The sequence below is a fragment of the Trachemys scripta genome, chromosome 6, assembly GCF_013100865.1.
Source record: "Trachemys scripta elegans isolate TJP31775 chromosome 6, CAS_Tse_1.0, whole genome shotgun sequence".
In the NCBI taxonomy this organism is placed as follows: Eukaryota; Metazoa; Chordata; order Testudines; family Emydidae; genus Trachemys; species Trachemys scripta.
The window spans coordinates 74,561,232-74,588,257 of record NC_048303.1 but is presented as its reverse complement, the minus strand read 5'-3'; the positions used below and the strand labels follow the sequence as shown (position 1 = coordinate 74,588,257).

General features: G+C 39.9%; 1 protein-coding gene across 5 annotated transcripts in view; it reads left to right on the top strand.

Moving 5' to 3' along the window:
- ZNF608 (zinc finger protein 608) overlaps positions 1-27,026 on the top strand; it is a 107,919-nt gene that overhangs the window by 45,055 nt on the left and 35,838 nt on the right. For 4 of the 5 annotated variants that reach the window (XM_034773302.1, XM_034773301.1, XM_034773305.1 and 1 more), the window contains one exon: positions 9,197-9,452. In XM_034773302.1, coding sequence (XP_034629193.1) covers positions 9,197-9,452 — 256 coding nt within the window. Of the gene's footprint in view, positions 1-8,372; positions 8,480-9,196; positions 9,453-27,026 lie in introns of those variants that run through there. The other variant, XM_034773304.1, reaches the window with a different exon arrangement.

Below are 27,026 nucleotides of genomic sequence, written 5' to 3'. Positions count from 1 at the left end.
AAATGAAGATTCTTAAACATTTTAAAAACCTTATTTACTTTACATACAACAATAGTTTAGTTATATTATAGACTTATAGAAAGAGACCTTCTAAAAAGGTTAAAATGTTTCCTGGCACGCAAAACCTTAAATTAGAGTGAATAAATGAAGACTCAGCACACCACTTCTGAAAGGTTGCTGACCTCTGGTCTAGATCCATCCTCTTTGGAACCTCCTTTCAGGTAATTGAAAGCAGCTATCAAATCCCACCTCATTCTTCTCTTCTGCAGACTAAATAATCCCAGTTCCCTCAGCCTCTCCTCATAAACCATGTACTCCAGCCCCCTAATCATTTTTGTTGCCCTCCGCTGGACTCTTTCCAATTTTCCACATCCTTCATATAGTGTGGGGCCCAAAACTGCAGATGAGGCCTCACCAGTGCCGAATAGAGGGGAATGATCACGTCCCTAGATCTGCTGGCAATGCTCCTACTTATACAGCCCAAAATGCCATTAGCCTTCTTGGCAACAAGGGCATACTGTTGACTCATATCCAGCTTCTCGTCCACTGTAAACCCCTAGGTTCTTTTCTGCAGAACTGCTGCCTAGCCTCTCGGTCCCTAGTCTGTAGCAGTGCATGGATTCTTCCGTCCTAAGTATTTCATATTTCATGCTGCTCTGACATTTTTCTCAATGTTGAGAAGAATATTGGTTTGTTTTACATTGTCTTTAGATAGCACTGCAGTTGAGTAGTGACCAAAGCTTTCAAAATGATTGAAAAAGCAGCTGCACTTTACATTTGGTTATTTGGTACCCGATTCTGTTGAGCTATTGTGTCAGACCAGTAAATTTGGATGGATTATTGAGAGTTACAAGGCTGATAGTTATTTAAGTATGAGATATGGGAACTGAAATTAAATTGAGATTTTTCAGATGAGCCTGAGATTATTCTTCTGTGAAGGAATTATTTCATATGGTCAGTTTCGTTAAGTGGGAGAATAAGGAGAGCATTGGTTTTTAGATCTGTATCCATAAATTCTTGGTCAGTTTCTCCTCTCACACTTGTTTTCCCATAATTTAATTCCATTAATTTCAATAGTTTCTGATTTACAATGGGATTAGAATCAGGCCTTCTAGGGCCTTTGTTTCAGTGCTCCGTTGAGGGAGGACAGGCATACTTTAAAGTAAAACCAAATTAATCTCTGCTTGGCCTTGGAAATCTTGGAAAGCCACTTGGAGAAAAGGAGAGCTTGCTTGAAGGACAGATTTTTCGAGCTCCCCCAACCCTACTTGAGAACCAGTGGTTTCATTAAACGTGAGCTCATAAATCTGTAAAAAAAGGTGAATGCCGCTGGCATTTTCTTGTACATTGCAGTCCTCCTTACGGGCCTTTTTTTAATTAAAATGAAGGGTGTGTTTTGGGAAGGGTGATGCTTTCATTTCCAGGCATGCCATAAAATGACCCATAAAATGTCTTGGTACCTTTTGTGCCTGAAAAAAATGTCTCTTTCCCCCCGCAATGCTGCTGCAGTTATCACTAGACTCATAGACTCTAAGGTCAGAAGGGACCATTATGATCATCTAGTCTGATCTCCCACATGATGCAAGCCACAAAAGCTGACCCATCCATTCCTGGAAGAATTCTCTCCCTTGACTCAGCTGTTGAAGTCCCCAAATCATGTTTTAAAGACTTCAAATCGCTGAGAATCCTCCAGCAAGCGACCCTTGCCCCATGCTGCGGAGGAAGGCGAAAAACCTCCAGGGCCTCTGCCAATCTACCCTGGAGGAAAATTCCTTCCCGACCCCAAATATGGCGATCAGCTGAACCCTGAGCATGCGGGCAAGATTCTCTAGCCAGACACTCTGGAAAAAGTTCTCTAACTTTTAATATCCCATCATTGACCATTGTTACTAATTACCAGCGATGGCACGTTATTGACCTATTGACTAAAATCACTTTATCCCATCAAACCATCCCCTCCATAAACTTATCAAGCTTAATCTTAAAGCCAGAGAGGTCTTTCGCCCCCACTGTTTCCCTCTGAACTGTTCCAAAACTTCACCCCTATGATGGTTAGAAACCTTCGTCTAATTTCAAGCCTAAACTTCCCGACGGCCAGTTTATATCCATTTGTTCTTGTGTCCACATTAGTACTGAGCTGAAATAATTCCTCTCCCTCCCTGGTATTTATCCCTCTGATATATTTAAAGAGAGCAATCATATCCCCCCTCAGCCTTCTTTTGGTTAAGGTAAACAAACCGAGCTCCTCGAGTCTCCTTTCATACGACAGATTTTCCATTCTTTGGATCATCCTAGTGGCCCTTCTCTGTACCCGTTCCAGTTTGATCTTCATCCTTTTTAAACATGGGAAACCAGAACTGCACACAGTACTCCAAATGAGGTCTCACCAGTGCCTTGTATAACGGAACCAGCACCTCCTTATCCCTACTAGAAATACCTCGCCTAATGCATCCCAAGACCGCATTAGCTAGAAGTGCTCAAGCTAGATTCATTATGATTTAGAAGAGGAGGTTTGGTGGCAGAGTGTTCTCCGTAAAGGGCTTTCAGCTTGGAACCTACTTCTCTACCTTGGTCCGAAATAGTTCAGTTCTGTTGATCTTCAGAGCATTCTCCAAAGGACATCTATTCACTCAGCCTTTTTCAAAAGTGTGTGTGTGTGTGGGGGGGGGCATGATCTGTGGATCCTAATTCAGCAAGACGGTTGTCATGACTTCAGTGAGACTATTTAAATACTTATAGTATGAACCTGCTTATGTGTTTTGCTGGACCAGGGCTGATAGTTGAAGGTTTCTTGGCTATTTTATGGCTGCTAATAATTTATCCTGCTTTTGCAATTTGTGTCAAGAACATCTAGAGTTTCAGCAAGATACCTTTTAAAAATATTTAATACGTTTAAATAAATAAACTAAATATCCAGGTAACAGCAAAGACATATTTAATAATTTAAAGTAATCTATTTACAGTCTCTGAAAAGGTCAGAACATTTTTATTAGAACAAAATTCTAAATCACTTTTCAGTCACCACAACCCCAGGATCCATAGGTTTGTGTACAGTCCAGATTATTTTTTTCATCAGCATGGGTTTTCCAAAAGTGTAGTGAGGCCCTTGGAGACATGCTTCCTTCCTTCAGGACAGAAGGCCTTATCTTTTTTTACAGGAACTCAGTGTTGTTCAATGGAATCCACCCTGCAGGTCAGGAAACCTACCTGTAGGAGAGGCAGAATTTTAAAGTTCCAAGACTGTACTTCTAGAGATTAGTGACTGCATCAGAAAGACTGGCTGTCATGCACAGAGCTTAATTTCAGTATCTAAAATAAAACTAATGAGAAATGGAAGGAAATCTGCATACATTAAGATCCTCACATGTTTCCACTTAAGATGACATTTCTTCTCTCTTAAAACTCTCCCACCCAAATACAGTCACCAACGCATCCATAGTGCAGCCATCTTTTTGTCATCTTCAGATGGAGATGTGCTCACTGGAGCACTTACTATCCCTTCATTGGCAGACATTCTTCATTTGCAGTCAGCTTTCTAGTCCTGAGAACCACCACTGCTTGATACAATCAAACTTTCTGTAATGGAAAGCTGCCACAAACAACACTCCAGTTTTGTAGCCTTCATTATTAATCAGCTCTCAAAAGCCCTTGAAATAAGGTGAATGTAGAAAATATTGCTTTAATATTTCTGTAGATTTTTTTTTAAGCCCTTTGATTATGTACATTAAGAGCTACGATCTGTGTAAATAACCTTCCTGTGTTTCAACTCCCACCGCCCCTTGGAATCTCTTGTGTGATAAATAGCAAGGCTACTGCTCAGCATGTACCAGCACCTGGGAATAATCATGCAAAAATAACAGTGAGAAACGGCAGAGCGTCTGTTCTTGACGTTAACTTTCCTCAGGTTGACAGACTGCCACCACCAGATGTGAAACTTATGTGCCTTTTTTCCACTGGAGATGGCGGCCTTCCTGCCTCTCTTTTTAACTCTAATAGATTACACCAGTTCCCTTTTGAGCATTCATAAAAAAACACTTGTGACACCACAATGATCACTGAGAACTATCACTTTATGATTATCAAGCAATTTTTTTAAATAATTTTAAAATATTGGAAGCTGGAGCACTAGTGAAGCTACACACAACTTTTATTATGAGTGAGGAAATGTTCACTTCAGGCACAAACTCAGAAGGACAGTAAAATCTTTCTCTCTACTAATGATTTATTTTTATATTAATTCCACAGAGCAATCTTTTTCCTTTTACTGTAATATTCACTGCAGCTTCCCCCCCCCCCTCCTCCTGGTTCCTTATGGCTGAATTGTATTTGTAACAATAAAATCTAAATATTTATTAGTAAGTGGAGAGAAACTAAAACTGAATAAAACTATTTATAACAATAGCTAAAGGGGAACAGTATCAAATATGCACTTCTTTCCCTTTCAATTGTTTGTTTTTCCCATTTCCAAAGTATTACAAAGTCTGCCATATTGTCTTTGTCCATTTAAAATATGTTGTGACGGGTTGGATCACAGAAACCCCCTTGGGAGCTGCCACCAGATGTGCAAAGACTACCCCTGCTCCTGTTTTCCCTGCCAGCTCAGAACTCCAGCACCCTGTCTTGCTGAGCCAGACACTCCTGTTTGGCTCCAGACACAGATCCAGGGTCTGAATCACTTGTCCCAAAGCTGCAAGTTTATCTGAAAACAGCTCACAGTAGTGTGCTTGTCTTTGGCACTCAGATGCCCAACTCCCAGTGGGGTCTAAACCCAGATAAATCCGTTTTACCCTGCATAAAGCTTATGCAGGGCAAACTCATAAATTGTTCGCCCTCTATAACACTGATAGAGAGATATTCACAGTTGTTTGCTTCCCCAGGTATTAATACATACTCTGAGTAAATTACTAAACAGAAAGTGATTTTATTAAATACAGACAGTAGGATTTAAGTGGTTCAAAGTAGTAACAGACAGAACAAAGTAAGTCACCAAGCAAAACAAAATAAAATGCGCAAATCTATGCCTAATCAAACTGAATACAGATAATTTCCTCACCAGTTCCAGAGTGCTCCCTTTTACAGGCTAATCTCCTTTTAGCCTGGGTCCAGCAATCACTCACACCCCCTGTAGTTACTGTCCTTTGTTTCAGTCTCCTTCAAGTATCCTGGGGGGCGGGGGGTGGAGAGGCTCCTTCTTTAGCCAGCTGAAGACAAAATGGAGGGGTCTCCCCTGGGTTTAAATAGACTCTCTCTTGTGGGTGGAGACCCCCCTCCTCCCTCCTATGCAAAGTCCAGCTCCAAGATGGAGTTTTGGAGTCACCTGGGCAAGTCACATGCCCCTGCATGACTCAGTCTTTGCAGGCCCACGCCATTGTCCACATGGCCTCTTGCATGTCTCCAGGAAGACTTCTCATGTGGATTGGAGCATTCCAAGATGTATTGTTCCTCAAGTGTCTCCTGATCAGGTACTTAACCTGGCGAATTCCTTCCTAAAGAAGCTGACCAAATGCCTCACAAAGCTTACTTAGAAATCAGGCAAGCATACAGCACATATTCTTAACCTCGAGTAGAAAATGATCTATATGTACAAATAGGATGAATAGATATAGTAGACCATAACCTTTACGGAGATATGTTACATGGCACAGGCAGCACAAAACATATTCCAGTTATGTCATACATACATTTATAAGCACCCCCTCCCCATAAAGCCTTATGGGGTACACTGTCACATATGTCCTTTTGTTTCTAGCTCTGCAGAAGCAAATATTTAGTGTTTCTCCTCTCTTTGTGATGAGTACATCCTATAGTAGGGTTACCATACGTCCTCCTTTTCCCGGACATGTCCGGCTTTTCGGCAGTCAAACCCCCGTCCGGGGGGAATTGCCAAAAAGCCGAACATGTCCGGGAAAATGGCGGCTCTGCTCCTCCCCGACTCTTCGGCTCTGTTTAAGAGCCGGGCTGCCCGAGCGCTACCGGCTTCGGGCAGCCCCCGTGCCTCCGTACCCTGCGCCGCCGGAGCCCGGGAGGGGAAGTGCCCGGCTGGGGGCGCAGGGTCCGGAGGCATAGGGGCTGCCCAAAGCCCGAGCACTACCGGCTTCACAGTTTGCCGGGCAGCCTCCAGACCCTGCGCCCCTGGCTGGGCGCTTCCCCTCCCGGGCTCCAGCTGTGCTGGGGAAGCACCGGCTGGGGGCGCAGGGTCTGGGGGCTGCCTGGCAAACCCTGAAGCTGGTAGGGCTGGGGCAGCCCTTTCCCCCTGGCTGGGAGTGGGAGGAAGGAGGGGGCGGAGTTAGGGTGGGGAAGGGGAGGAGTGGGGGCGGGGCTAGGGGGTGGGGAAATGGGCGGGGCCAGGGCCCGTGGAGGGTCCTCTTTTTTTATTTATGAGATATGGTAACTCTATCCTATAGAAAAATGATGTCATCTATGACACAGGAATTTTCCCCGCTGCAAATCATCAGTCCGGCAATTCATTTAGCATTTTTTTAATTTTATAAAGGCACAGGGCTCAAATTGTCCTCTGCAGCACACAGCTTAGGAGGGAAATAAGTAGAGTCTTGCCTGTGCCAGTTATGACTTTCTGGTTCTGTGCCAGCGTGAGTTAGAGCATCTTAGGAGTTCCTCTACTTTATGTCAATGGTATATGATCCCTAAGGCATCTTATACTAGGAGTGGAGATTTACCATGCAGAGCTACACTCGGATGGCAAGGGTTGCCATGACAGGAGCCAGTTCCATGTGCTCTATCTCAGCTAGTAGTTCCCCACCACCAGGGAATTCTCTGCTAGCAAGCTACTGTCAGGATCTGTGTAGCACAGAATCAGTGTCTCTTGAATGCTGTAAATACATAGGTATTCTTTTATTTCATATTTAGTTCAGGAAAATCTTGCAATGATCAGCTGTTGGGGAGTCAGCTGGTATTTCAGCTGCCTGCTTCAGCCCATGCTGCAAAGCTTTCTTTTATTATTGCCTACCTCTGCAACTTTGATGGCAGAAGGATAAGTGTAAGGATGCTAGGCTCTGATTCTGTACTGTATCACATCATTTTTATGCCACAATAACTCCATCGAAGTCAGTAGACTCACCCTGGTGTAAACATGGCGTAATGAAATGGAGAATCAGGCCTTCAGTTTTACAAATTGCTGTAATATTTGCATTCTTTGATTTTTTTTTTCTCCATGTGTAATGTTATCTTGTATGAAACAAAATTAATTTTTAAACCATTACTGCAAGAAACTAAATAGTGTATAATAGTAAAAAAAAAAAAAAAAATGTGTGCAAATTGCTTTTGTGCATGTAGGTCAGACCATTACATATGCTGCTTGTACCTGCAAATGCATTTTACATATACATAACTAACACATGTTGAGAAATGCAATTACATGCAAAAAATTTATACATGCAGAATTGTGGGTAAAAATTTAGACTATGCTTTTCAGAAGTTTGGTCCATTATTTTTAGCTCAGAAATGTTGTTAGTCCTAATGTCATAAGTATGTTGGACAAGAATCTGATCTCAATTACATCACTTACCCCAGTGTAACTGAGATGAGAATCCAACAGTTATCTTTACATTTCATCTTGTTCGTGCTCTTGCAATCATAATTTCCTTCCTATTTGTTTATGAACAATTAAGATGAAGAATAAGTGATTTTTAAGGAAATAATTTCAGTGCTTACATATATATTCAGAGTTGTGTGCACAGCTAGAGAGTGTCAATTTTCAATTGTATGAATGGTGCTTAAACGAGAAATTGGCTGTCTTTGTTGTTAGAGTGGAACAAATTACAATTTTGAGAAGTTTTTTGTCATTTCATATTTTCATTAGATTTTTCTCATCATGAAAATTCTGGGATATAAAGAATATAGATATTAGCATGTGCTCTGTAATCTCCCTCCCTCTCTGTACATTTGTCAACTTGGCTTTAAAAGAGTAACCATCAATGTGAACTTTGATCTGCTTTAAGCTGCATTTACATGAAACATAAATCAAAACATATAGGGATGTAACTTGTAAATGCCTTTACTATCAGGGATGCAGAACAGTGAAGGAACATAGAGGTAAAGAAATTTTATTACAAGTTTGAAAGCAGAAACTTTTAACATTCAAATGGGTGAAGTGTTTCTTGGTTGAGTCTTGGCTCAGATGTACCAAATGAACATTAGTTTATCCTTTTAATGTACAACTGTATACAGGATTGTTTACTTGACATAAACAAAAAGCTGACAGGATGCCTGGTTCAGCTGTTTAACTGGGAGCTCATTTCCTCCTCTTTTATTTCCGTTTTTATGTGACGAAGAGAACATTATGTCCACGGTAAAGTACTGAGCTTTGAAATGCTTAAGGGTGAATATATGACTGAGCATGCAGAATGGAAAACTAAAACAAATTCCCATCACATGACTAAGGACTTTGCTAGGTTAGACCAAAATGCTCAGCACCTTGCAGGATCAAGCCCCACATGCAGAAAAATCTCCTGTTGCACAGGTATAATTAACTGCAAAAATGTGGTGCTGTTTTTAAATCGGCATATAGTGTAACTGTCTAACTAATTTCATTCTTCTAAAATGTATGAGTTGATAAGCCTTATAAATTAGCGGGATAGTTGTGATTGTTTAAAAAGTCATAATCTCTGATATTGTAAGTGCGTAGATAGTAGATAGAATTGTGTCCGAGTGTTATCAGCTGGATGAGTCTAATGTGTTTTAAAAGCTTGAGTGACAAGAGATCATGTTTCATGGCATAGGGTATTTGAGTTGTTCCATGTACATCAGTGCAGTATGGTGTACAGAAGAACATGGCATTTCTATGTCTTTGTACTGTCTTCATAAATGTTTTTCTTAAGGAAGAAAAATGCTCTTCCCATTTTGCAAAACTAATTTCCATCCACAAATCAGTCTTCTGCCAGAGGCAAGAAAAACAGTGGCTTTAATTCTTTTTTTATTTCATGCTAGTAGTCTAAGGCTGCAGGGAATATTCTTTTAGAACTTCAGTGTTTTGTCTTGTTTAGCAAGACAGATTTTCTATAATTTTTTCATATGCAGCATGTGGGATCCGTGTAAAAAAAATGGAGAGTGCAAGACTGAAATCATCCTATGATATACTAAATACCTATGTACTCTAAAGTTGATACAATTCTAAGCAAACTGATTTAAAAAAAAAATATCTCAGCACCATTATAGTAAGTTTGTCTGTTGTTTTCAGGTTGACCCCCTGTTTACAGTGCCTGCACCTCCACCTCCGATTTCCAGCAGTATCACGCCTCAGATTCTGCCTTCCTACTTTTCCTCCTCTTCATCCAATATTGCTGCACCAGTTGAACAGCTTTTGGTACGGACTCGTTCAGTGGGTGTAAATACTTGCGAGGTTGGAGTAGTAACAGAACCCGAATGCCTTGGACCCTGTGAGCCTGGGACCAGTGTGAACTTGGAAGGGATTGTGTGGCATGAAACCGAAGAAGGTAAATTGTGTTTGTTTGTTTTGTTTTTTTCATTAGGCTTCTATATTAGATAGGTATATTAGGGGACTTACCTTGTGGTACCTGTCTGAGGTGGTTCAAGACTATTCAACTCCCATCACCTGCAGTGTCTGTCACAGTTTTATAAATGTTACTGAGGGCTTGTCTAGACTTACATTTTATAGCGCTCTAACTTGCTGGCTCAGGGGGGTAAAAAATCACCCTCCTGAGTGCAGCAAGTCTGAGCGCTTTAAGGGCACTAGTGTAAACAGGCTCTGAGCGCTGGGAGCTAATCCCCTTGTGGAGGTGCATTACCAGGGGCGCTGGGGGAGAGCTCTCCCAGCGCTCGTGCACAACCACACTCGCACTTCAAAACGCTGCCGCGGGAGCGTTCCCGCGACAGCGCTTTTAAGTTTCCAGTGTAGCCATGCCCTGTGCCTGTTCATATCCTTAAAAACATTATTGTTAAAGTGTTGTGTTAACTGACTTTGTATAAGAGTGAATGTTCAATTAATGATGTAGTTAATCATAATATTAAGAACTCATTAGCAAAATAGAGTTTTATTTTGTGTCTTTCTTGAGGGGTATGTATATTATGAGTGTGCTCCTATGAGTGGTACAAGTGAAAACTATAAAACGGAGCAATTCTGGTACCCAGGCACCTTGATCAATACTGCATGTTTATATAATAAAAGCTATTCCAAAGACCCGTATTAAAATTATTCCTATGTTATGTTATCAATTATTTGTCTTTTGCTTGTTTGAAACCTGTTTTAAGGAGAAAATATTTTTGTTTTAAAAGGAATGTTCCATTGGTTGCAGAAGTGCTAGCTAACCCAGTCTGATTTCTCCAATATCCTTAGATGGTACTTGGTCATATAGGAGTGCTGTAGAGCTTTGGGGAATATGAGATGTTGATTGGCTGGTGATTTAGAATGAAGTAAATAGAGAGAAGATTATGCTGCGATATGCAGATGTTTCCGTTTTGGTTTTTAAAAGCTCATTATTAAAATTTGAGCTTCCTGTTGTTAATTACTGACGCTCCCTGGGTTACGCAAACCCGACTTATGGAAAAAGTTCTGTAAGCTTTTTTTTGGGGGGGGGGGGCGGGGGAGACGCGTGTAATTGTCGGAGATATGTTCCCGACTTACACAAAATTTGCCTTACACAAGGCGTTCTGGAACGGAATGCTTGCGTAAGTCGGGAAGCTTCTGTATAGAAATACTGTATGTGTACTTCAAACCATTGCAAGTTTTGATGTAATAACTAATAATAAGGTATTTCCCAAATTATGGCTAAAAGCTACTAAAAGATCCTATTGTGAGTATTGTCTCCTGTTTGTTTTGAGTTTATTCAGTTTGTAGTGGTTTTAACTTCCTCTGCAATGAAAACCAGATTATTTATAAAAGTACATAATGAAATAATACAACAGTGCATCAGTTGATAATATATCCTGACATCCTTGAGATATATGTACAATGGCATTTGGTCCTTTGCCATGATATATAAGAGCTCAACAAAGTGCTCTACAGTGTCCTCTGAAAAATCAATATAGCGAGTCAGATTTACCTGCTTTTATATGCTCTCATCCATCCATCTTTCTCTCTGTGTATGTCTACAACAGATTCATAAGGCAGATTGATCCTTTTAGATTGTTTGTAAAGCATAGTGTAAATTCTGTTTTAGAATATTCCAGCAGAGATGGCTGTCCTTAGCAGCTCCAACCTTCCCTTTACTGGTCTGCATTAACCAGTGTTGAAATGTGTGGGTGTTAACTGTGGTGACATGAAAGAGCAGTAGCTCTTAATAGTGTTATTCTTGCTGAATAAACTAAACTTCTGACCCCCAATGACTTTAAGAAGCCCTCCTTGTTAAAGGTCTAGGGCCAGAAATATGGTATTTTATAAAGTTCAAGCACACTTGCAAGGATGACATTCCATCTGCATTCTCTCAGTGCTCTACCAGTTTAAAGCACTTGTTGTTTATTAAAAATTAATGCCCAAATATCATTAATCTCTCTTCATCCTGCATAAAACACTCTTCTAAAACAATTAAGGAAGCAATGAAATTGTGAAATAGTTTTGAATGCCTATGAATCTTAATACGGGTTTACGGATATTATGTGATAGGGTTGCAGGGATAAATGACTACATGCAGTGCAAGGAAGTAGAGAATCAGGCTCTTACATGTAAATTCTCCAGGGCAGAGGCAGCATCTTCATGTTAGTGCCTAACAGATTGTGGATACTGCTAGAATAATGATAATTAATAATAATGTTATGCTCTATATAATACTAGCAACTCAACAATGGTAGTGTAGCTTGAGCCTAAATTGCGTGAAAGGAGTAAGATAATTTGTATGGTTCGCTCTAGGGGAAAAAAAAAAGAAAATCAGACCTTGCTTAATGGAATATATGATTACTATATCTGGATGTTTGGTTATTCTCTTACCCTTTCCCAAAACAGTGTACCAGCACAACAGTGTATTATGAAAAATTGCCTACAGATGATTAACTTTCCTTTATATTTTAGTTTTGACATTTAGAGCACAGGTGCACGCATGTATTTAGCCGTTTTCAAATTTGCTCAAATTTCACATTTCCATAGAAGGTCTATATTATAGTTTGCATGAATCCATGTGTGCTGAAATTTGTCACAATCCTTTTATGAATGCAGGGTGCACATGGGCCTTTTATTTAATTTTAACGTTGGGTTTATTATCAGGTATCTATTTTCTCTAGTTATGATTTTGACTTTTAATTAGGTCAAAGCCTGACCTTTTGCACTACTGCTTTAAATCTAGAGGAACTCCATTGAAGTCAATGAAGTTATTCTGAATTTTCACCAGTATAACTGAGATCAGACTCTGGTCCATTGCTTATAATGCACAGTTGAATTTTGGATTTTGTCGCCCTGGCCTCTTATGTTTTTTCAGCTTTCTTTCCCCTTTGCTTCAAAGCCCATTACAAAAAATAAAAACCTACAATGTGGCTTTTTCAGGGCACGATAAAAGAGTTGTAACAGACTAAGGTGTAAGAACTTGGCAAAGGTCAGAAATTATGAGAAATTTGAATAATTTTGTGTGTGATATAGCCATTTGGTAAAATGAGTTGTTTAATGATCAGCATGTGCTTGTAGGATGTCTGCACATCCTACATCCTTCTGCATGTGGGAACTATGAACCAAATGTGCTCGCTGAGGAGCTTTCAAACACTAGCTGTGGGAATGCAAATACAGAGAGGATGTGGCGGTTACAGCTATAATGAGAACAGTTACAGTTGGTAAAGGAGATGAGTTGATATTTTATTTGGAGTTCTTTGCTAAGTCTAATACATACTTTTCTAGACAAGGGGAAGTATACTTGGGAATTAATGTTTTGAAGATGGCTAATATTTGAAATAACTGGTTCCCTTTTAGGATCATTATACAAAATGTCACATTCTGCATGTACTACTGCATTTGTTCTTTGTCTAGGTCGTAAGAAGGCTGTGGTTTTATAAGTCTAGTTTTTAGGGTAGCCAGTCCAAAGCAAAAAACCACATCGGATTTCAAGCAATATTGTGGCTGATACAAAGAGAGAGTTGTTGTTATCCTATTTTTCATTTATCCCAGGCCAATCAATCCAGTCAGTTTGATAAGAAGATTTCAAACATAAGACCATTTTTTCCTCTGACTGTTTCAATTTTAGGATGTGGGAAGCAGACAATTGAAATCTGTCACATTTTATAATGGGTCTTTGTAACTAAATGTGGCTGTGATTTCACCAAATATAATTTTTACCAAATGATGATTATCATATGGGTATTTCTTAAATGGTCTAAGGGTGTTCAGTTTGCACACATGTGTACTGTAGGCATTTACTGTTCCCATCTGCATAATCTTATTGTTTGGCTGGGACTTGGAATGTTTTCAATGTGTTTTTAATTGTTGTGGAGGAAAAAGAAAAGAGGAGGAACTGGTGGGGCTACTTTTTAGTAGTGGTATGAGGAATAATTTATAGGCAACTCAACCTGAAACTTGGCAGCTGATATGGATATTTGATACTATAATACTATAAACTACAATTATAGGAACATTAAGAATCACTGATAAACAGCAATGTGGTTTTGTTTTGTTTGTATCTAATATTGGGCATTTTCCCTTGGAAACAACTGTTAAGAGGGAGTATTTTTAAATTTAGAAATAAGGTTAACCTTGAAAGCTTTAATTGACTTCTGTTAAAATGCTTCTAAAGAGTGCAAAAAGGCACTGGGCTTCTTGGTTCATACTGCTTGGAGGAAATAAAAATCACCAAGAGAAAGGGAAAACCACTTACCAACTTTCTAAACTGCTTAGAGGTTGTTTTTATTATTTTGTTTCTCACAGTCAGTTGCCCTGGGTTATGTCCTGCTTTTGGTCCTGCATCTAGTAGTGGAGTCAGCCCTTCACTGTGAGAAGTACTTACACTGATGATTACTTGTTTGCCTGAAAATGGATCAGGAAACAACCATCAGTCACCTTGCTGCCTTTGTGTACAGAACAAGCTGTCGACATGTGGTGTTCAAGTTTTCACATTGCTGGATTGACAGTCTTCCTCTTTGTGGAATTTGGGTACAATTTGTTTTTGTCATTATATAATAAATAATGGAGAAATGAATTGTATTTTTGAAAAGAGTTCTGTTGTCAGCGTTGGCATGCTCTCTTTATAATTGAGATTTGTTCTCAAATTTAAACCCTAGGAATCTGAGGTTTGTTTTCATTTCATTATACTGGTTCTTTAGAGATGAAATGGGGTCTGCGAATAGGGAATTGGGCTAAATATTTTTCCATGTTTATTCTGCAGCCAGTTCTGCCATAACTTTGCAGAAGAGCACATAAGAAAACACCTTCATTCACATATAGGCATTCCCAAATCTATTATAGAAGGCTTTTCCAACTTCCCCATCCAACTCTTTTGATTGTAGGTACAGTTTTGAAAAATATAGTTACTATACAGAACTGAGACTGAGAATTCCCTTCCCACATGGCTTTGGTTTTACAACCGTATTTAAAGGGACACAATCAATTTGAAATCTATTCAGTTGAAATATATATATAATGTAAAAGTTGTTTACCTGCCCCTGTATCCCCTTAGCAATTTCCAAAAATTGTTTTCTCTTATTTTCTGTGTGCAAGACCCACATGTGAAAAACTCACAAATACAGAGGAAACTTGACTACAGTGGAACAGTGAAACTCATGATACTGAAAGTACTGTCGTATGCCCAAGTAATCAAATGCAAAAAATAAAGAAAAATAAGTTTTTGTTTCTCTGATCTCTTTGTTAGAGGAATCTTAGGTGCAGGGCCGTCCCTAGCCATTTTGGTGCCCTACACAGCCCTGCTCCCCCTCCCCCCGCGCGATGGGGCTGTGTAGGGCCCCAGACCTCCATGCAGGGGAGAGCTGGTCCCAGGCCTCTGGGGGTGGGGTGGGGGAGGGGCCGGCCCCCAAGTGGAGTGACCCGCCCCCAGCCTGCTCTGCTCCCCTGGCTCCTCGCCGGCCAGGGGAGCAGAGCAGGCTGGGGCCAGGTCGCTCTACTTCCTGCCGCTGGTGAGTGCAGGGAGCCTGACCCCTCCTGCAGTCCTCAGGGAAGGGCTGGCTGGAGTGGGGGTGGAGCAGGGGCAGGAAGAGGTGGAGCAGGGGCAGGGGCTTTGGGGAAAGGGTGGAGTGGGGGCAGGGCTGGGGCGGAGCAGGGGTGGGAAGAGGCGGGGCTGGGGCGGCGGCCATGTGGAAGAGGCAGAGCAGAGGCTGAAGCAGCATGCAACTGCGTAGGGCACCAGGAAATTTGGTGCCCTAAATTTCCTGGTGCCCTACGCAGGTGCATACTTTGCGTATGGGTAGGGACGGCCCTGCTTAGGTTCCGTGTAAGAACAATAGACCAGAAGGGCAGTTAAGTCAACAGTGAAAAGAACAGGAGTATTTGTGGCACCTTAGAGACTAACAAATTTATTTGAGCATAAGCTTTCGTGGGCTACAGCCCACTTCTTCGGATGCATAGAATGGAACATATATTGAGGAGAGAGATAGATAGATAGATACACATAGAGAGAGCATGAAAAGGTGGGAGTCATCTTACCAACTCTGAGAGGCCAATTAAGTAAGAGAAAAAACTTTTGAAGTGATAATCAAAATATCCCAGTACTGTGTCTCTTTAACTGCAGTCTTTTCTCAGTGATGCACAATGCCAAGTTACTGAATACCCCAAGCTTTCCTTGCTCTTCCTCATCAATACTGTGATGCTTATTCCCAATTTTCAGTATAAAATTATTAATTCAGTGGGAGATAGATGTGCAGTGTTCTGATGTTTAAAGGCAAAGCCTGGAAGATCTGTTAGAGCGGGATAATTTTGTTATTTATTATATGTATTCTTGTAGCACCTAAAAGCCACAGTATTGGACCAGGATCCCATTGTGCCAGGTGTTGTACAAACACAGAACAAAAAGACAGTCCTTGTCCGTAAGAGTTTACAATCTAAATATAAGACAGATAACAGATGGATACAAACAAATGGAAAGAATGAGACAGTATTGCCTAGGAAGCAGAGAATAGTGGTGGTGCCGTACACTTTAGCCATATCGCATATGGCCCGCAATTTAATTCCCCCAGCAGCGATTTGAAACAGGACTAACTGTAGAGCCCATCGCATCTTAGTGTGTGATGATATAACTTTGCATACCAAAATTGAGAGCCATCCAGGCCATTTATAAAGCCAAAATTGGTTTCTGTTGTGTGACATCTGGTTAATGCGGTCATTAGCATTGCCCCCATTGCTGGTATTTGTTATTGACTAAAAATTAGTGCACATCATGGGTGTAAATAAATTGATTTAACAGCATAGTTTAAGGTGTTTCAGTAACATAGTACATTTTCCAAGCTGAACCACTTGATGGGTTGTTATAAAAATGCATGGTTTTCCTTAAATTACTTTTTTTCCCCATCTCTTTCTTTCTTTGTTAAAGATGACCTCCATTTTTTAAAAACTGTGTTTGTGCCCTTTTTTCTTGTGTGGTGGTGTATTTTTCTTTAAAATTCCCTTTTTAATTTGCTTTTTCTGCTTGAGTTTTTTAACCATAGAAATGGCCAAAATGTCAAGTTGGTTTTCCCTGAAGTAGCAGGAAGAGCCCTTCTGTGTGTACCAGAACTGTGTATTTTGACCTCTCATAATTTCATTATGGGTGTTGAGTCTCTAACAAAGATGTGCTTTTCTAAATACTCAGTCATTAAAATTAAATTAGTGTTAAAAACAAAAAAGTCAATACAAATTTTAAGCAGCCAGTTAAAATTCCTTTCTCCTCTCGGTTGCCCAGGTTTCAGTCTGTTGAGTCTTGTAATATCATCACAAGGCTATTTTTCTAGTTACTATACCATTGTACATGTTAGACAAGACCTGAATACCTAATGAACATTTTTTTTAAAAGGAAAAAACCTTTCATGCTTTCTTCTTGTGCTATATTAATAAATAAATAAATAAATCCCTCCTCACTCCAAAACCTCCCCAAAAACCCAACCGCACACAAGTGCAGTGGCTTTTTTTTTTTTTTTTAAACTTGACTAGTCACCTTTAAGGGAAAAGTATTTAAGAAACATGCGTAGCCACATTATTGCTAAATACATTAAATTCAACTTCAAAATATTGCTTCTCATTAGCATTCTCATTCTCCTTCAGCCAATTTATACTAGAGAAAGAAATCCATATGACATTGTTTAATATGCAGGTTGTGTATCCATACTGATTCATATTCATATGATTCATATTGACTGATGCAGATGTAACGCTAAGCAGAGCATAGCCGCAGTTTTTACTGACTGTATTTGAAATAGCTGACCAAGAATATCTAAGGTGTCTTATTTAGCAAGGGCAGTAAAGGCCAGCTTCTTTAAAGGGAACCAGCAAATGCCACTTTTCACAGCTCAGTGAAAAGATTAAGTGCAGCTAAATGGGTATAACCCAAGGCACAGAATGTGAAAAGCTAGCAAATTACAGACAATAGTTACATAAAAACCTGCTTCTTGCAAGACTGCTGCAGTGCAAGACTCCCTGCTCTGCTCATACATACATAGAAAATTATTCCTTGTTCAAACAAACATATGGGGGTGGGGAGGGTGCCTAGAAAGAGGAAGGAGGATGATTGAGATTGGAAACATTGGCTTGGAGCTATTTGAGCATGAAACTGAGCCTGCTCCACCAATGAGGTTATGAACACAGCAGTTCCTTTAAGACCAAGAAGCCAGTCAGTATTCTAAAGCAAAATCACACAGCAGCAGTTTTTTACGATTGACACCATTTCATTATAAAGTACTCACTGCATGTTCTATTCATGTTTATAGCAGGCCATCAGGGCAGAGTGACTGCAAAGCAAGAATATATTTTTAACGTGCATGGGTATTTTTTAAACTAATGAATATTATCAAAGAGAGGAATGAAACATAGCTGAAGTACCATATGCATCTAACTTGTTACAGAGATTAAACAACTTCTTTAAAAATTACTTATTATCACCACTACTATACAGTATTTTTTGCAAGTGTTTCAACTATCTCGGCTACCTTTAGGAACGTTTAATCTCTTCTGAAATGCATGTTATGCTGTTGGTGTTGGGTTACAGTAGGCAATGGGGGAGGGAGAAACAAATTTGGTTCCCCTTATTACTAATATGAATTAGTATGTAGATCATACAGGCAGTGGTTCTCAAACTTTTTATTTTTTTGCAGACCACTTGAAAATTGCTGAGGGTCTCGGTAGATCACTTAATGTTGTTTGTATCGTTAGCTAACTATTGTAAAGCACTTTGGATAAAAGCACCATATAAAAAAAAACCTTCGTAAAATTTTTTTTGTTTGTTCTACAAATAAAGCACACAACTCATATTTTAATATCAGTGGTCTTACCTTTCTAATGTGATGGATGTGTCCTCTCCCCTGCTGCGGCAGACCTCGAGCTGGGTCTGGGAAGGAGGGGGTCTCCCCTGCCACAGCAGCTACAGAGCTGAGGCTGGGAAGGAGGGCCGTATCTCCCCAGCAGCCGCAGACTTGGAGCTGGGGAAAATCGCCTTTTTTTCTGGCCCCGCAGCCCTGCACGTCCCAAATTTCCCCCACCCCCTCTTCTCACCCCACTGCCCCCTCCCACCTACCCCCTATTTCCCCCCAAAGCCACCACCTCCCCTTACATGTGTGTCTTCTCCAGGGTCCAGGCATCTAATTAGTGGAGCCCCGCTTGTGCGCCTTCACTAATTAGGTGGGTGGCCCTTCATTTTCTCGTGTGCAGCCGCCCAGGTGTGCACCTTAGAGGGAACTATCCGTGGACACCTGAATGGAACTCGCGGCCCATTGGTGGTCCGTGGACCACAGTTTGAGAACCTCTGCACTAGAGAATAGGAACTTTTCCTTTTGTTGTTTTTTTTCTCCCCCCCCCCCCCCTTTTTTGTTGTTGTTGTTGTTGCCATGTAGCCAAAACTTGCTGTCAGGATAGCGACTGCTTTGCATGCAGTGAAGTGAACAGAGTTTGGCCCCTAATATTTTAGAATTAGCGGCAACTAGCTATTGAATTTTTTTTAAGCTTTAGGGCATATTAATAATGAATCTGGTAGTAACTGCTACTTGGCAGGAACCGCTACTGCTGACAAAAGAATATCCAAAGACCACGAGGGACAACTCAGTTCAGAATTTTAAAATAATGATGAATCTTTGGCCTTCAGATTATGTTTTTGTTCTGAAAGAGGGAGTGTAAAAAAGGTGAATGGGGTGGAGAAAGAGAGAATATCAACTGAAGAAAATTTCAAGGGAAACGGCTTGCTTTGATTTGGATTGAAAAACTGGGTCTAGTTTTATTAGTCAGTCATAGAGTTTAAGGCCAGAAGGGACCATTAGATCATCCAGTCTCACCTCCTGTATATCGCAGGACACCAACATCACCCTGCACCTGCACACTAAACCCAACAACTGAAATGAGACCAAAGTATTACAGCCCACAGGAGACTAGAGCATTAAGTGACACAGGCAGAGAAGTGCCCCTACAATAGCAGAGGAATGACTCAGTGAAATATACCCAGACAATCCTGGCAAGTGACCCACACCCATACACTGCAGAGGAAGGTGAAAAACTCCCAAGGTCACCGCCAATATGACCTGGGGGGAAATTCCTTCCTCACCCCACCTAATTAGATCCTGAGTATGTGAGCAGAAACCAGCCAGCCAAGCACCTGAGAGAGAGAGAGAGAGAGAGAATACTCGGGTGCGGCCTCAAAGCCCAACCCCCCCCCCCCCCCCCCCCCCATGTCTCATCTCCAGCTGTGGCCATCCCTGATGCTTCAGAAGGAGATAAAAATAACTTTCCCAGATTACCTGAGGGATAAGAGGGTGGAAGCCCTTCCTGAGCCCGGCTAGTGGCTGGCTGAAACCCTGAAGCATGACCTTTACAAACAAAAGACATACACTGGAAGTGAGCCTTGGGGCTGTTGAGCCCTGTCCCCTACCATCACAAGCAACCCATTCTACAATTTCACTCATAAAATTAACGTTGCAATGGAAACTTCAGTCAAGGTTCATCAAGTCTGTTATCCTAAACTCCTCTAGATTTGTGAAAAAAAACCACTACATAAAATCTGATTAATCCACAGTTCTTTCCAGTATGACTAAAATTCTTTCTAATCCTTTGTTCTAAAAAAGCATTAACCAGCTTTGAAGGTTTTTTATTTACATCAAAACTCAGAGGGTTTGTTTGTATTTTCTTTTAACTTTTACCTTGATGCAGACTTTTGAATCTCATATAGATTTTTTTTAAGTGAATGTAAATACAGAAATGAGGAAGTTGTCCTCAAGTTTCCATTTTTTAATAAAGGGAAAAAAGTATTTTTAAAATCTCTTTTCCCATACCGTTTGTAGCTGCCATTCTTTTTAATGTGTGTGACTTATTTGCTAAATAGTCGCTTTTCAGGGAAGGTCAGAGAGAGATAATGACAGAACGCATTGCATTATGTTTTTCTGTATTTAAGTAGTTTGACTAATTCAAAAGCAGCTGTAGGATGTATTTTGTTTGTTTGTTTTCATTTCAGCAGAAGTAGGTCAAGCTGTACAAAAAAGGGAGACTTTATCAGTAGCATGAAGATCTCCATTCATAAAACTGAGCTGAAGTTAATTGTCAATAGATAGTGATTCCATATCTTGTGCTTAACATTGAAACAATGGTTACAAGCAAAGACAAGTCCAGAAAAATCTTCAATTAATCTGGTGCTTAAAATTTTACTTTAAAATTTCTGCCCTTAGATAGGAGGTTTTATTAGGGTTTACTGCTTGCTTTCCCTTGCTGAGATTGACTTTACCACCAGACTCGTTCATATGCTTTTGTGTAAAGGGAGCTTCCATTCAAATAGAGCTAGCCTTTTCAGTGCATCTGTGCAACCTCCATTTGGAGGACCTAGAAATATAAAGGAGAATCTCAGATTTAATTAAACGAGTGTTTTTTCCAAACTCTTTTCCTTGGGAAGTTTGAAAGCTTGTCATTGATTTTTTTCATAAAGTTCACAAGTTGGTTCACAAATTATTTTCCAGGACTGGTGTCTGGAGTCTAGAAGAATCATGGATCTGGGCCCTTGCATTTTTTTAATGAAAACTCCAGATCAGTTCACATCTGCAGGGAGCATTTGTGCCCAAGCTACTGCTGGTGGCAGTGGAGCCTCTACAACCTTCCTCTGCCTGCATATGAGCATAAGAAGTGGCAAATCAGTAGAGTAAGAGACACCATGGGCAGTGTGCTACATGATGCTGAGAACAAAAGACTTATCACATAGGTCAGTATTTCCAAACTTGGGTCCTTGATGTTAGGCATCTAAATACTGAGATGTTGAGAACCAGAAGCTTCCATTGACTTGGTGCTAAAATATAGACCTGCATACTTAACTGTGTACATCCAAGCTTGGAAGTATTTGCTTAAACCTCTCTTTGCCTGTTTTTTCTTTAGTGTATAAAGGGGATCCACCCAGCCTCCCAGGAGTGTTGTGACTATTAAGAATTTAATGTTTGTAAGCACATCAGAATGGCCGTGTAACCTTCCAATCGCTGAACTTTCCAGTCACAGCCTCAGAAATGTAGCTTATTTGGGTAACTGTCCCTTGCTAAACTTGCTGAAAGTTTACAACTATGCAACTGGGCTTCACTTCTTTTATAGCAAGAAGCTAGTTAAGATGGGAGATAAACATCATGGTTTTTCAATACGTTTTTTACCAGTTTCTTTGTAACCATGCTGGCTAGCCAAGATTTGTTCGAAACCATATTAACTGGAACAAAGCTGAAACACTGCTCCTTAATTCGTTCTAATGTGGAAAAAGCCAAAGAGAGCAAAATAGTTCTCCGCACAAATGCCACCACCACCACAAGTCCGAAAGCATCCCCACCCTGCTTTTCCCAATCCAATATGAGCCTTTCACACTGCACGGGGCACTTTCCAACAAACTAGCCCATTTGCAAATTTACTATGGACATCTGCAGCAAAACTCTCATATCTTACTTGACAGTAGTGTCTCAGAGGCCTATTATTCCATCTGAGGAGCTGCTCCAGTTGGTATCTTTAACTTTTTCTTTCCCCGGCAGACGAAGGTTCTGTTTTGTTAAACTGAGATATGTTTCAAACTGCTGACTAGAGAAGCAGTGAGCTCCAGCATGATGAAGCAGTGGGCCCCAGCATGACGTCTAACCAATGTTTTGAATGACTGTGCTATCTTACTGCTAACTCTTCTCTATTAACAACAGAAATGAGTTAGTGAAACATTTCAGTCATTTATTTCCTGATTTCAGCCTGGAGGTTTTCCCACAAGAATAGGTAGACAGTCTCTTCTTGAGATAGAGATTAAAGTAAAAGGTGACAAATGATTACTCTCAGAGGTCTGGATTTTTCCATTGATGGTGTATTTTTATGAAACAGGAAACTAAGTTAACCCATTTCTTCATTCTTATCTTAATTCTGCCAGACCAAGTGTCCTTATTAGATTAGTAGAAACGAAGTGGGGGGCTTTTTCAGAGGAGGTAGGAATTCCCAGCCTGGTGTTGCTCCAGGGGTGAAGGTGATGATTGGGTTACAAACTATTCTGTTGGTCTAGACAAGAAATGACAGGAAATAAGCTAGAGAAAATGTTTTTGTATCCCTAAAGCGTTATCTGAGAGGAGCACAGTTAGTAATGTCGTTGTGAAAAGCAGCCTCCATTTGGACAGACAGCTTGATACAAGGAAAACTGCTAATTTGTTTTCAGCTTCAAGGAGATTTAGAGTCTTTGCATCCTTGGCAGTAGCACACAGTGTAATTGTTTCCCTGCTCCTTAATCGTCAGTCTAGTTGCATTGGATTAATGTAGCTAGGAAAGGCTGAAATGTTTACTGAATTTGCTGTACCAGAGTCCTCATTCTGAAGGACATGGAGAAGTTGTATAAGGACTATTCTGACTTGATGGTATATTATGAAAACACACTTAGCTTGTGTCTAATAACAAAACCTCACACAGAAAGAGGGGAAAATTCAGTTCCTGGGTATGGAGAGGCGACAGAACTATCACCTTGTGTTTCAGAGTAACAGCCGTGTTAGTCTGTATCCGCAAAAAGAAGAACAGGAGTACTTGTGGCACCTTAGAGACTAACAAATTCATCTACCATATATACCATATATCTGCACATCTACCAATGTGATATATGCCATCATGTGCCAGCAATGCCCCTCTGCCATGTACATTGGCCAAACCGGACAGTCTCTACGCAAAAGAATTAATGGACACAAATCTGACATCAGGAATCAAAATACTCAAAAACCAGTGGGTGAACGCTTTAACCTGTCTGGTCATTCAGTGACAGACCTGCGGGTGGCTATATTACAACAGAAAAACTTCAAAAACAGACTCCAAAGAGAGACTGCAGAGCTAGAATTGATATGCAAACTAGACACAATCAACTCCGGTTTGAATAAGGACTGGGAATGGCTGAGCCATTACAAACGTTGACTCTATCTCCCCTTGTAAGTACTCTCACACTTCTTATCACACTGTCTGTACTCGGCTAGCTTGATTATCACTTCAAAAGTTTTTTTTTTTTTTTCTCTTAATTAATTGGCCTCTCAGAGTTGGTAAGACAACTCCCACCTGTTTATGCTCTCTGTATGTGTGTATATATATCTCCTCATTATATGTTCCATTCTATATGCATCCGAAGAAGTGGGCTGTAGTCCACGAAAGCTTATATGCTCTAATAAATTTGTTAGTCTCTAAGGTGCCACAAGTACTCCTGTTCACCTTGTGTTGGCGACATTATTTATACCTTGCATATTTCACATAGGGGCATTCTGCAAATAATACCTTTGCTTTAGTCTACAGTGCATTTTCTGTCCCGTCCCCCCATTTCCACAAACTCATTTTATAACCCTATAATTCAAACATTTTTTAGAACCCAACTGTATCCTGGGAGGTTTGTTCATACTCCCATTATTCACAATTTGGCATTGTTTGTAGATAGCAAGTGTTTACATTTTTAGAATTTGTGCTATTACATACCATTGGTCATAATCCTAGATATGCTTACCAAAAATGGTCTTTAGAAAAGGGAGATAGCATATTATTGAGCAATTAATTTGTTTAGTCAGTCCAATGGTAAAGCTTGGGTCAGCCTTGAAGAGTAAATTTCATTGCTGGAATACATTCTTGGCTATAAATGAATGCAATAATAATTCTTGCTTTGAACCTTAAAATGCACAATAGACACAATAACTCTAGAGTTCAACTTTACAAGCAGAAGGGGCTGATTTATGGGCAGCTGTTGAAAATGCTTCTAGGCAAATTATTTTTTAATCTATGAATTAAGAACCTGTAGTAAATTAATTACTGTATATTGATGCAGTGCTAAGTTGCCTACAGCTATGCAAGACTTTATTTTTAATCTATAAATTAAAAACTTGTAGTAAATTAAATAATGTATATTGGTGCTGTAATTTACTATGAATTGATAATAACTTTCAGTTTGCTAGCAGAGGGATCAAGATAAAACTGTTTCCTGGTCTGCGGTAGCTTCTTGGCACAATGCCTTTTTAATGGCGGAGGAAGGGAACAGTTTTTCTTGCTATTCATTGTTGAGATGGTTTTCCTAACTTATTCAGTGCTAGAAGGTTTATTGATCATCATAAGGCATCCTGTTTTATTAAAGTTGTATCATGAAATCTGCTTTCTAAGGAGTTCTTCTGAGAATTAGTTGGAGAAAAAGCAATTTGCTTGTATTTTACAATAGTTAACAGGCCAAGCAGATGGGAAAGCAGACCTGAAATAGTTCGGTTGGCTGCCTGCCACCATTCTATGACTTTTGATTTGTATGGATATGTAACAGTTTTATTTTTCTCTTTTTGGAAGTGTATGTCTGTAAGTCTTGGGAAAATTAATCCTTGGTTTCCTGTGAAATGTGCACTTGTAAAACAAATGTTGTAGCAATGTGCCATGCAGACCTTGCATTGTGTCAATTACCAGGCGTGACATCAGCAAACTCCATAAGCTGTCAAAGGCTAGAGTAGTTTTCAAGGGCATCAACTGTTCATGTTTTTTTTCAGAAAAGAAATACAAAAATGACAGCATTCAGAGCTACAGTACACCACAGTTTTATTGTTTGATTCTCCTCCTCCTCAAAAGGGTTGGGATCATTGTTTCTGCCATAAACTTGTAATTCTATTTGACCATCTGTATTTTATGAATATGAAATAAAACAAAACATTAAATGTGTAAAATTGGCACAAAAAGCAAGAGTGACTCCCTCATGAAACTTTGGGGTGAGCAAGAAGATGTTAATGAACCTAACTTTATTCACCCTTAATATTTGCTAATTCCCCTCCTCCCAAAACCTGTTTAAAAAGCAATAAACATTTGATAACTAGGGTATTGACAATGAAATTGCCATTAAGAACAAGCCAAGAGCCCTACGTTTCAACACTAAAATATGCTAGGAATTTAGCATATGACAGACAGCTTGGGTTATAGTTCCTTTCTATAGTTTTTTCCCTGGAAATCTAAAGCACGCAGATTCTCATCGTTCAGCATTTGAATCTTTGAGATCAGAAGGCCCTTCCTTCAAAGAGTTTCACATTGTTATTTAAATGGTAATTGGCTCTATCCTCAGTTTGACTATGAGCATTTTAAGTTTAGCAGCTTTTGGACTTTCATTATTTCAGTTTTGTGTTTCTGATAGAGAGGGTGATTTGGGAACTGACAAAGACTAATTGCAAATTTGGAGCCAGTTTCTACTACTACAAATTTGTGGTAGGAATTGACAGCTTTTTGGTAAGGCACACAAGTTCTTTGAGAAACACGTGTTTTTAAGTAAATGATTCTGCTTTTGTAATCATCTGTCTCTCCTTTACTATAAAGTTTCACATCTGGAGTAGTTTTCTCTCAGACAACTGAATGTTTTCATATATTGTGGACTGTACGGTAAGCACAAACCACGGAACTTGATCAATTCATTTGCCTTAAAACATTTAGTCTAATATAATAATCTCTGGAGAGGCAAAACCTGGACCACAGAACTTTGAATCTGGTTCAGATTGACAATGTTTAGATAATAATCATTTGTCAGTGTTTTCTACTGTAATCCCCAATACTTGTGGGGGAAAAGATTATAGGTCCATATTTCCAGAAGACAGATATAGCAGACATTGACTCATTATTTCTTCATCCAGTCTTTGTTGAATTGGGCTTCCATCTCACTGTGCTGTCAGGACTATTACCTTCAACTGCCTCCTTTGTGTGATGAGGAAACCAAGAGCTTTTACAGGGGATATTTGTTTGCCAGGAAAGGCTAAAATATTTTCGTTAGCAAACAGATTGACAAAACAAAAGTAGGCAAAATTGATCTTGAAGGGGGAGTAGAAAAGTGGTCATGTTTCCTGGGGCTAGCAACTCAGTACTCGTTTTATAAAAAAGTGAGATTAATATGGAAGCAGATGCCTGCATTTAGGATTAAAATGTCTGTCTTCATACTAAAACGTTAAACAAAACCCTGAAGATTAGGTCAGCCAGACAAACAAATTTATGTTGTAAATACAAGCAGATAAGCAGAATGTGTAAAAAGATGGGGGGTGATAATGGATCGTAGAAGAGGTGATTTTGCATCAATGTGTTGGATGTCTCCACTGTTTCTTGATAATCTTAGTTGCATCTTCCCATTCATGTGTTTACCCTATGGTGGGTTTAGACCACCCAGCAGATCTAACCTGCAGTGTTTTTGTTCATTTCCCCCCTCAAATCTACAGTGCATGTGTACTCATGTTTTTGCTTTCCATTCACGGAGGTATCCAGCTGGGAAAATATAGTGTGTACAATACTCTCTGCCTTCAACTGACATTTCTCATAAATTGCAACAGAAACACTGCTATCAGCAGCTTAATAGCAGGTAGAATACAGCTCTACATATCAAGTCTCAGCAGGATACAGAAACTATGGTTACCAAATTTCCAAAGAGAAAGCGGGTGTGGGAGGGAAGTTTCTATATAAAAATAACTGAAAAAAACATTGAAAATGGATTCATTGAAAGCTGTCTTTTAGAAAAGGGCTT